Source organism: Colletotrichum gloeosporioides (assembly GCF_011800055.1).
Source record: "Colletotrichum gloeosporioides strain Lc1 chromosome Unknown consensus_16, whole genome shotgun sequence".
In the NCBI taxonomy this organism is placed as follows: domain Eukaryota; kingdom Fungi; phylum Ascomycota; class Sordariomycetes; order Glomerellales; family Glomerellaceae; genus Colletotrichum; species Colletotrichum gloeosporioides.
This window is the reverse complement of record NW_025544661.1, coordinates 792,800-804,119: the sequence shown is the minus strand read 5'-3', so window position 1 is coordinate 804,119 and position 11,320 is coordinate 792,800. Positions and strand designations below refer to the sequence as shown.

Genomic DNA, 11,320 nt, shown 5'->3' with positions numbered 1-11,320 from the left:
GCTATCTCCCTCTTTTAAAGTTAGTCCCTTAATCCTTTATTTATTATTAAATTTTAATATTTATTATTAGATAAATTTAAGTTCTTTATAAGTATTATCTTAGATATCCTTAATTTATTATACTAAAGTAATAGCTTTAACTATAACTAGGCTTACTTAAGGTTCTCTATAAATAGTTAGTTTAAATCTATAATTAAGATAGAAGGAGGATTCCTTAATACTTTCTCTAATTATACTATTATAAGTAAACTAAGTAATTAGTAAAAGTATAACTTAATTATCTTAATTATAGTTAATATAAATATAGAGGTAGGTTTTAAGGATTTAATTAATTTATTCTATTTATCTATTAGTTTATAAGTAGAATATAGTAGATATTAATTATTTAATACTAAGTTATATTATAATTAACTTCTAAAACTTAGAGATAAAGATCTTATCTCTATCTAATATAATCTCTTTAGGTATATTATAGTTAGTAATAATATACTTAAGGAAGATATATATATATTCTTTAGTATTACTTACTTCTTTATATAAAATAAAGTAGGTATACTTTATAAGTTAGTCTACTATAATAAGAACGCTATTAAAATATACTCCTATAAGAGGTTTTTATAACTTTAGTAGTTTAATAATAAAGTTAAAAGATATAGATTACTAAGTAGTTTATAGTATAAATAAAAGTTATAGTATATTATAAAGTTAATATTAAGTAGGTTTACTTTTTAGGTATACCTTATAATTCTTAATTGCTTTTATTATATATTCTCTTATAACCTTTTCTCTATATTATTATTATAATTATTTCTAGGTCTTTATAATTCCTTAGTAACTATATATAAAGCGTATATAAAATTCTATAATTACTTTATTATTTAGTTTATTAGTTAGGCTAATATTAGATTATCTAGCTATTATTAAGAGTTTAGCTACTAATATTAGGTCTCTATTATTTTATTATTTAAGAATCACCTAGGTTTCTTTAGATACTAAGATATTATAGTCTAATTATTAGCTAAAAGTATCTATTCTACTATTATTTAATCCTTTTTAATAGATTATTTAAAAATTAAATTCTAAGAGGAATTCTAATTATTAGATTTATTATTTATTAAGTACTTTTAAGGTTATAAAGTATAAGAGATTCTTATAATCTAAGTATATAAATACTTTATAAATTATTCTTAAAAGTTTAAGTCTCTATTCTTTAAAAGCTTTAATAATTACTATAAGTTCTTTATTATATATTTAGTAGTTAAGTTCTAATCTATAAAGTTTATAAGAGAAGAAAGTATAAGGATATAGTTATCCTTCTAAGTTTTATTATAATAGTTATACTCTAATTATATAATTAGATATATTAAGTTCTACTTTAAACTATTTTATTAAGTTTAGGATAATTAGGATAGGTTTATTAATAATAAGGTCCTTAATCTTCTAAAATACTATTTATTATAGTTCTTCTTAAGTAAAAGGTATATCTTTATAGTTAAGGCTAATAAGAGCTATATTAATCTTATTATAGTTTTTAATAAATTTATAATAAAAGTTAATAAACCTTAAAAATCCTTATATTTCTTTAAGGTTATTAAGTATTAGCTATTCCTTAATAGCTTTAACTTTATTTCCTAATATATAAACCTTTCTAGAGGTGATAATAAATCTAAGGTATTCTACCTTTTATATATAGAATTTACTTTTTTTAGGTTTAATTAAGAGTTTAGTTTCCTAAAAAGCTTATAAGATATAGTAAATATCTTCTTTATACTTCTTAAGTATAGGTAAGAAGATAAGGATATTATCTAAGTAGATAACTATATAGATATTAATATACTTATATAGTACTATATTAATTATATTCTAGAATATTATAAGTATATTAATAAGACTAAAAGGTATAATAAAGTATTTAAAATATCCTTTTTATATTTAGAAAGTAATCTTCTATTTTTCGCTTTATTTTATTTAAATTAGGTTATAAACCCCTTTAAGATTAAGAGCTATAAACTAGTTAGCTCTATATAGAAGTTATTTTATCTTATCTATAAGAGATAATAAGTAGTAGTTTTTTATTATTATTTTATTAAATATATAATAATTAATATATAACTATAATTTTCTATTCTTCTTAGGTATAAATAAGATAAAACTTCTTATTAGTAATATTAAAGGTTTAATATAACCTTTCTTAAGGTTTTCTTTAAAGTACTTATTTAAAACTTCTATCTCTATTAAGTTAAGTCTATAGATTTTATTAAATTATAGTTCTTTCCCTTCCTTAAGGGGGATTTTATAATTAAAACTAATATATTTAAGTAGTTTAGTTTCTAATTTAGCTATAAAGAGTTTCTTATAAACTTAGTATTCCTCTAAAATAGATAGAAATAAATTATTCTTTTATTTAAGATCTATTATTATTAATAATAGTAATATAGCTTACTTTACCTTAAGGTAGTAGATATATTATTTTATAGTTTCTTATTATATTAGTTTATTTAAAGCTTATTTTTAATAAAGTTACTTAGGGACTAAGTTATTATAGTCCTAATAAAGTTAGTTTTTATTTTAATCTATTTATAGGTTACTTATTTATAGCTAGGGTAGTCTTAATACTATATTATATATTCCTAAGTTAGTAATATTAAATTAAATTCTTTCTTTTTAATTTAAATAGCTTATCTTAAAAGGTATAGTCTTATTATAAATAATACCTCTTTTATACTTAAATTCTTCTCCTTTTACTATATATAATTAATATAGTTATTCTTTTCCTCTTTATAGTATTTTTAACTTATTAATAGCTTAGAGGGTAATAAAGTTTACTTTAGCTTTACTATTAATTAGTATAAGTATTATTTATTAATTAATAGTAACTTTAAGTTCTATATTACTTTAATATCCTTATAATATTTAGTAGATAAACTTTTTTCTTATTACTTATTATAGTTCTATATTAGTAAGTAAGTTTAGTTTTTTAACTACTCTAAGTATCTTAAGTAAGTAATTTATTTCCCTTCTTATTATACTTTTATAAAACTATTTTTATAATATCTAATCTAAAGAGGTTAAGGTCTATTCTTTATAATTCTCTAGGTATATACTTTTTCTTTATAGTAAATTTAGTATTTATTATATTAATATTTATCCTATTTTATCTATTTATTATAGAGGTATTCTATAGGGAATTATTAACTAAGGGTAAATATAGTAATATTACTATTAAACTTTCTAAGTTCCTATTTAGTGAGGGTATATATAGTATAAATATTTTATAGGGGACTATTATTATATTATTTAGGTTAGAAATAGTAGTTATACTTATTTCCTATATAGATTTTATAATAGTTAAAGAAATACTATACCTAAAAGAGGTATTAATAGTTAAGGTTAGTAATTCTAAAGTATAAGTGATTTTTAATTCTAAGTTATAAAGTATAATATATTCTTAGTTCTATATTAAGTATACTATAAAGCTTAATAAATTATTTATTATTATATAGGTTAATTTACTTATATATAATTCACTTAGGTATATTATCTTTCTTAAATTCCTCTTTAGAGCTAATATTATCTATACTAAAAGTAAGCTTATAAGTAATCTCTACTTAAGTATATTAGTATATAATATTATAAGGTTTATTTAAGTTATAAAGAGAGCTTTCTCTTTCCCTAAAAATCTAATTATTTATAAGATTAAATAGTTATTATTCCTCTAGGGGGTTATATTAGTGATTTAGTTTATTATTAGATTCTTCCCTTATCTATTCTTAGAGTTTTTAATTAATTTATTTAATTCTAATAGGATTTCTATATACCTACTTCTTTTATTCTATATATAAAAGTATAATACTAAGTTATCTTTCCTAAAATAAGTTATAAAGCTCTTTTTAGATCTTTTTTAGGTATATTTCTTTAGCTACTTAGAGGTATAAGAGTCTCTATTTATTATTACTCTTTAGTTCTTTAGGTATTATATAAGTAGTTTAGTTTAGAAATCTATAATTAGTCTAACTTTAGTTATTAATTATTTTTAGAGTAGAACTAAGAATTAGTTAGAGTTACTATACTTAGAGTATTTTATTTAGTTATTCTTTAGTTTTCTTTTAGATCTTATTATTATTAGTATATATTATTACTAAGGTTCTTAGATATATATCTAGAATAATTATATTATATTTAGAATATCTAAAGTTACTATCCCTTAAGTAGTATCTTAATATTTCCTTATCTTTAAGGTAGATTTAATAGTTATTATTATAGTATCTAGTTTAAGATTAAGATATATATAAGGTTTTTATAATAGTATTAACTTATTATAATTATTTAGCTATTAGCTTCTAAGGAAGCTTTTTAGGTTATTTATAGTCTCTAATAATATATCCTTATTTATTATAGTTATAATACTTAGGGTTTTAAAGTTTTTTATTATTAAGTTTAGTTATTATACTAAGATCTATAAGTTTACTATATTATCTATAGGTAGTATTTTAGTAGGTATTATTTTAGTTATTATAAGGTCTATAGTTATTCTACTAAAAACTAAATTTCTAATAAGGCTACTATTAATACTTATATCTAAAGTTTAATCCTTATCTTTTTTTACCTTTTTCCTTATAATATTTAAAAAGTTAATTATTAATCTTAATAGTAAGGTTAGTATATTAAAAAAAGTTTTTAGGATAGTTAATCTTAATAATCTTATTTTTAACTTTATCCTTAAGTTCTTAATAGAATATAAAGATCTTAGTTTCTTTAGTAAGGTTAAGTTAGATATTAAGTTATCTAAATATAATAGTATATTCTTTAGTTAACTTTATCTATTATAGCTATATAAGGTCTCTCTTAGTTTATTATTTCTTATTAAGGTTTTAGAAGAGAGAGTAGAAGGTATTTTTAAATCCCTTAAAACTACTATAGATATTATAGATCTCTATAGAGTATTTATCTAAAGTTTTATATTTAAGGAATTCTTCCTAAATAAATTTAAATTATTTAAGAGCTTATCCTTATAAATAAGTAGTAGTATAAATAACTTTTTTAGTCTAACTAATAAAGTCTCTATAATAGAAGTTCTAATAGTTTTTAACTTAGATTAAGAATAACTTAAGTTATTTAAGAGTACTATTATAAGTAATTAAAGTACTAAGCTTAAGCTTCTATTATCCTCTAGTAGGAGTTATAATAATATTAATAACTATATATAAAATATAGATTTCTTCTTAGAATTCTCTAATATTAGTATTACTATTTTATCTTTTAAATTAAATAACTTTATTTTCTAGGTTTATAATATATTAGAAACTATTTCTTAGTTATTATATTATTTCTTTAAAGTTTTAAAGTTCTATAGTAGTATTATTATATATAATCTAAACTTTAGTGATATTATTATCTCCTTTTTTAACTTTAGTTTAAAAGCGTTTATAGGTATCTTTCTTTAGGGTTACCTTATTATTAAAGTCTACTACTATAAAGGCTCCTTTAAGTTCTTTAGCTAGGTTCTAAACTAGCTATTATAAAGAGGAGAAGGTTCTTAGAGTAAGTAACTTAGTAGAGGTATATAAAAATATACTTATTATTTTACTATTAGTAGGTATTAATAGTTAATTTACTAAATAGGAGTAATTAAAGTGTTATAGTTAGCTATTTAATAGTAAGGTCTACTAATAGAAGCTAGGGATTAATATATTATAATAATATATTAAAGTTATAATCTAAGTTATAAGTTATAAGCTATAGTAAATTAGGTCTTTTAGAGACTAAAGTAATTAGTCTTAAACTTAATAAGTAATTTATAGTAAAGGTAAGCTAAGAATATTTATAAAGATAAATACTAAGTTAATTACTAAAGAGCTATAAAAGTCTAACTATAAACTAAACTTAAAGTTATACTATATATAAGTCTTAAATAATTCCTTTATCTAGTTTTACTAATTCCTAACTAGGTACTAATAAGTACTTAGTAATTATAAGTAAGTATTTAGTAGTCCTTACTAAGTACTTAGTAATTTATACTATTTACTTAGTCTTATCTTATTATTATATAACTTATACTATAGTTCTTCTGTTATCTAAGTAAGTCCCTATTATTCCTATAATCCTATAATATAAATATCCTATCCTAGCCGCCTATTGCCTGAGTGGGTCGGTTAACTATTATCTATGCATAATGGGTTGTAACAGCTGACTGTGATGGTTGTATATGAATTGCAATAGATGTCGACTATTTGTGCGGCTTCCTTCTCTCAGTCTGCAGAATTGTCTTGAATTATATATAGAGAGTCAATCCATAGGTATTAGACTCTTAATTTTTGTGTAATCTCGATAGCTTGCTGGAAGCTTGCAGGAAGCAAAGACCAAGGAATAAAGTTGAGCCTCTCTCGTATATTTGCATTCTCCGTTTTAGACCTGATCGGAGTTTTGCCCCAACAGTGACTAAGGCACATGTAAGTCCCAGTTTGCACCCCAGTTTCTGCAAGGCGCACACCGTCTATCCCGTTGCGCGATATGCCGGTCACATCGATGAGACGGGTGGGAAGTTGCAGTTGGGTCCCTTTACCGCAATCGTCGTGGTTCGCTTCGCAATCTCCAATCCAGGCTCGGACACGTTGGAGACTCAAGGACGATGATGTATCTCCTACGACACCATATGTCATATCCATCCGTCGAAAGGTATTGCACGAGTTTGAAAGATTGAGGATTCTGACGCATGTTTCCTCTCCGTCTGGTGCTGCGACTTTCAGCGTGCCCTTGTGGCCCACAATCCATCTGATTGTCGTAGAAGGAGCAAGAAATATGAGACGTTCTGCCTCAGCTTCACCAAGCATCAATCTAATAGCTCCACACGTCCCACATCCGCTAAGGGCAGATTCTGCCAACTCGTGGTACTCAAAGACCTTCCCTTGAGCAACGCGGCGCTTGCCTCGTCGGATGATCTCTTCGTGGGATGCTTGTGAGCTTTTGATCGCTTCTGGTGAGAGCTTCTGTCGAGAGGCGTATGCAGAGCAGTAGAGAAGACAGCCCTCTGTGCCAAGTGTGTCGAAGAAGTCAAAGGTCTTTGGCCGAGTGCCACCCGTCCAGCGAGTGCTCAGAGCGTCCTCGAGAGATAACGGACGAATTGAATATCCCATGTTCGATCTGCCTAGATCATAGATCACATGCAAATATGTTCAGTCAAGCTTTGAGTCTCTTAAAGAGCATGACATGATCAGCTTTGTACGTCGCACGATCAGGCTGCCAGGCTGCCAAAATGCGGCCTTTTGTGACACACTAACACGTGCATCATCGGGACAATCTACCAATTACAACTCCCCTGCGGCGTGTAAGCAATCATGATCCCTGCAACTCTTCTACGAGCGGACTCGATCAATCTTTCAAAGACCACTAAAACACATCAAATAGTATTGGCGATCCAAACAACTCAATCTCATCAACATCGTTTCATGACAGTACTCACAATGCGAGTAATTCTTGCGCTCATGGTTATTCACTGCTAAACTTATTAAACACTCGGGGTTTCCTCCATCATGCTAGAATCTCACTCCGTATCCCACCTCATGGAGGAGACAATGCCGCCGTCCACCAAGATATCAGTACCAGTGATGAAGCAGGACGCGGGGTTGACAAGAAATGCTACCGCGTTGACAATGTCTGCCGGCGTCACAGCCCTTCTGGCAGGAGATATCCTTACTAGATTATCAACGGATCCATCCACCCCGCGCTGATCAGTCCGAGCAGGAATCACTCCAGGGCTCACACAATTGATCCTGGCCCCCCTTGACCCCCAAGCCGCCGCAGAAGCCTGCACCCTAACCAGCTTCCCACGCATAGATAGACCGTAAGCCGCAGCCGCACCCTGAGGGCCCGTTTCATTGATGTTGAAGTCGGGATGCGCGAGTAGCCGTTCACGCGATGCTGTGGCGAGGTGACGTTCGAATGCGGGGTCTAGAGGTGGACAGAGGTGGCCCGCCATTCCAGAGATGCAGACGAAGTTGGAACCAGCCTGGGCGATCGGAAGGAAGGCATCTATAACGTTGATAGTCCCGAGTAAATCGATTTCGTAGACGGTGCGGGCGCAGTCGGCTGCTGGACCTACGCCAGCAGCGAGAATAATCGTCTCGACGGGGCCTATGACAAAGGCCTTTTGCGCAAGCTCGTTGACCGAGTCGAAGCTCGAAATATCCACGAGTGCCGTATGAACAAAATAGCCCTCGTTGTGTAAGGCGGTTGCGCCAATGGAAAGCCTATCGGCCGAGACATCCGCGAGCAAGACCTGTCGGCCGATGCCCAGACGACGAGCGCAGGGGAGGCCCTTGCCGCCACATCCGATTACCACGACCACATTCGAGGACTGCATCGTGTTTTTCTTGCCAAAGATAAAGTATGCTTGATGTTGTATGCGCTTGGGAAGAGGACGCGTTTCACAGTCCCATGAGCGAAGCTTTCGATGTTGGTAAAGCTATGGAGTCATGCTAGACTTCGCTCTCGCTCTCGCTATCGGTAATGCGCACCACTAAATCTTTGGACTCTTACGCTCAACGTTGGATCTCTTGTTGATCTGTGATTGTATGATCCTGATGCCAATAAGCCCTCGTTGTCACATACGACTTTTGCTAGAGCGACTGCGCATGAGCGACAAGGACGTTAACGGAGACGACGACGGAGACAACGGCAAATGTGACGACAGCTACGACAGGCCGTTTAGATTAGAAATTCCTTTTGCGGGTCTGTAGTGAAACTATCCTGGGCATCATGAGCAATATTTCGACGATTGGTCGGCATCTCTCAAAGGTAGTGGACACGAAAGAAGAACTACAAAAGTCAAGGAAATAGTGAGATAATAGAGGAGCCTAATGCTTCATGCGGTACTTCGTTTAGCCAGAATTCTCCGCTTGGATTGAGAAATTTGTCACGGCATTATAGGATGTACTATGACGTACGAGATAGTCATGCCGATTAATAAAGCGTAGGACTATTAATCCAAAGTGTACTACTGCAACATAGGAGGCGGGAGGAGTGCTGTGAATGCTACGTTACTGATTAGAGCACTAAAGAAGCTAAAGCTCTGGTGAATTCCCCCCTTCTAGTGTCACGGCTGTGCGAGCAACAACCGAAACGACAGGCGACCACTCCGATAGGACGTCTTTGCCACGCATGAGGCCGTTGTTTGTGCGAACTTGATACTGGTATTCAAGTCCATCCTCAACACCCATTGTATCGTGTCTGTTTGTGTCTTTACGCCAAACTTCCCACTCTGAAGTCTTGGTGGAGCGGCATCTCACGTCGTATCCCAGGGCGCCATAGACGTAGCCCCACGTGACAATGATTGTATGATGCTGGGCCACTACAGTGACGTTCGTCGGAACAGGACTCGGTCTTTCTGGGACTTTCTGTGGAATTACGAGTTCCTTATTGCCCATGCCGAACCCATACACCAAAGTTTGAGAGAATGCTCTAGCAATCTGGAACTCGCCAAGGGCATTGGGATGTAATCCGTCGTAGCTACCATCGAAGCAGTTGTAGATCTCGCGTATTCTGACCAGACGAACAGGAGAATCTCGATGATCCCAGTTGTGGATCGATGGCTCCAGGTATTTGTTGTATGTATCTACCATCTTTGCCAAGTGCTTGGTGCCTTCCATGGGAGTTCGCTGAGGGACACTTGCGACGGCAAACTTCAAATGCGGACTGGCAGAACGGGCATTGTCGAGTAGCTCCTTCATGACCTTGATAGTGTCTTCCGGTCCTCTGACGCCCCATCCCATATCGTTAAAGCCAAGCATGACAAGTAGCAAGTCTGGTTCGTACGTTGCCACCTGCTGGCGGATCGCCTCCGCGCATTGCCCCGTTTGCTGTCCCCAAACTGAGAAATGCTGTGATTCAAATTTCACTCCGTCTGCGTAACCACCGTTGTCCACGAACTTGCAAACCTCTGGTGATTCCTTATGTGACTGTTCTATCGCCAGTAGAGACGGGCTCAAGGTCTGTGATTCCGAGGGTTTGAAGGTGCTGTTGCACGGACCAACAAACTCAAAGTTGAGATTCTCCTCATTGAGCCATTCCCATAGCCTGTACCGCCAGGTGAAGTCTCCCTCGCGGCCATGAGACATTGAGTCCCCGACGACCATGATTTTCGAAGGGTGCTTGATTTCCGTCGAGTGATCAGGCATAATAGCCATTTTTTGCTCTGATGGTGTCAGCATTGATGTCATCGTAGACTTAATGGCGGCATACCGAAAAGGTGCATCTGAGTCCGGACGAAGCCCAAAGCAAAGCGTGAATATCCTAAAGCAGGTTGATGGTGCTGTGGGGCTAAAATGGTAAAGTTACACATCAAAATTCGAGCAATGGCTGTCAAAGGATTGAACAACATTTTGTAGGCTGTCTGGTAGGTCCATACAACGCAGCACTCAGGATCGCTAGTGTTATGTCGTTGGGGAACATTGGTGTCGTCATTGGGCGTCGGCAATTTGAATCTAGTTGACTTTCCGTTCAGCGGGGAAACTCACATTCCCTTGCACCTTCTTCGACGAACACCTGGTCTGTGAGGCAGGCGGCACTTTCCCACAGTTTGTGTTGTTTTAGAGCATTCATTAAAAAGGAGACAAGGGATTTCCAAGTGTGTCGCGTTGACTCTTTCCCAAAAGTCATCAACTTCGGTGAAAGGAAAGTGCTGTCCGAGGCGCTCTGCAGGAACTTACGTTCCTACAATGCATTAGTCGCAGCACACAATTTGAGCAACAGGTTGATCTACTGAAACTCCCTGAGACCTCTAAATACCTCGGTCTAATTTTGATCGCCTCCTAGCAAAATCGAATTCTCCAGATCAAATATTTACTCCGAGCTGCCCACAGGCAGCAGGCCTTCATTGCTAGAGTCCTGCACGTTGGTTAAGCGCTGTTGCCTTGGGTGCGAAGCACTAAAGAAGGGGAGTGGAGATGGCAATTGGAGTCGTCGATGGGTCTTGGCGGTTAAGTGCAGCAAGACGGGTTAGGGCTGATCCACCTTTTCCACCTTTTTCACCTTTGGCACATATTTGCAAAATTCATATCGACTTTCATCAAACAGCTTCCGATATGGTGTAGTGGCCAACATGATGCCCTCTCATCTCGTGAGAGGTTAGGCATAGCCCCGAGTTCGATTCTCGGTTTCGGAACGTTTTGCTTTTGCTTCGGCTGGGTGCCGGCCGCACGGTACCTGTCTAAATGGCCGAATTACCTCGGACTTTTGTCTCTCGCGGGTTTGTTGCAGTATTCGCAACTTGTTTGTTTCAAGATAAGCAATTCTAACCAGATATGAAAAGAAGGGCATGAGCATG

The 11,320-nt window shown here is 33.2% G+C and overlaps 2 protein-coding genes and 1 pseudogene across 3 annotated transcripts in view; all 3 read right to left on the bottom strand.

The window, feature by feature from the left end:
* Window positions 1-7,133, bottom strand: part of GCG54_00012971 — a 10,389-nt pseudogene extending 3,256 nt beyond the window's left edge. The window contains exon 1 of the mRNA in view: window positions 6,306-7,133. Within this exon, the coding sequence occupies window positions 6,306-7,133 (828 nt within the window). The remainder of the gene's footprint in view (window positions 1-6,305) is intronic.
* A 407-nt stretch (window positions 7,134-7,540) lies between these two features.
* On the bottom strand, window positions 7,541-8,359 carry GCG54_00012970 (Isoepoxydon dehydrogenase patN; the record flags this gene model as incomplete). The annotated part of the gene is made up of 1 exon (XM_045412834.1): window positions 7,541-8,359. The coding sequence occupies one exon, from the start codon at window positions 8,357-8,359 to the stop codon at window positions 7,541-7,543; it is 819 nt and encodes a 272-aa protein (XP_045268840.1).
* Window positions 8,360-9,059: 700 nt separating this feature from the next.
* GCG54_00012969 (uncharacterized protein) lies at window positions 9,060-10,375 on the bottom strand (the record flags this gene model as incomplete). Its single annotated transcript, XM_045412833.1, has 2 exons — window positions 9,060-10,189; window positions 10,237-10,375. The coding sequence occupies 2 exons, from the start codon at window positions 10,373-10,375 to the stop codon at window positions 9,060-9,062; spliced, it is 1,269 nt and encodes a 422-aa protein (XP_045268839.1).
* Between the last annotated feature and the right edge of the window lie 945 nt (window positions 10,376-11,320).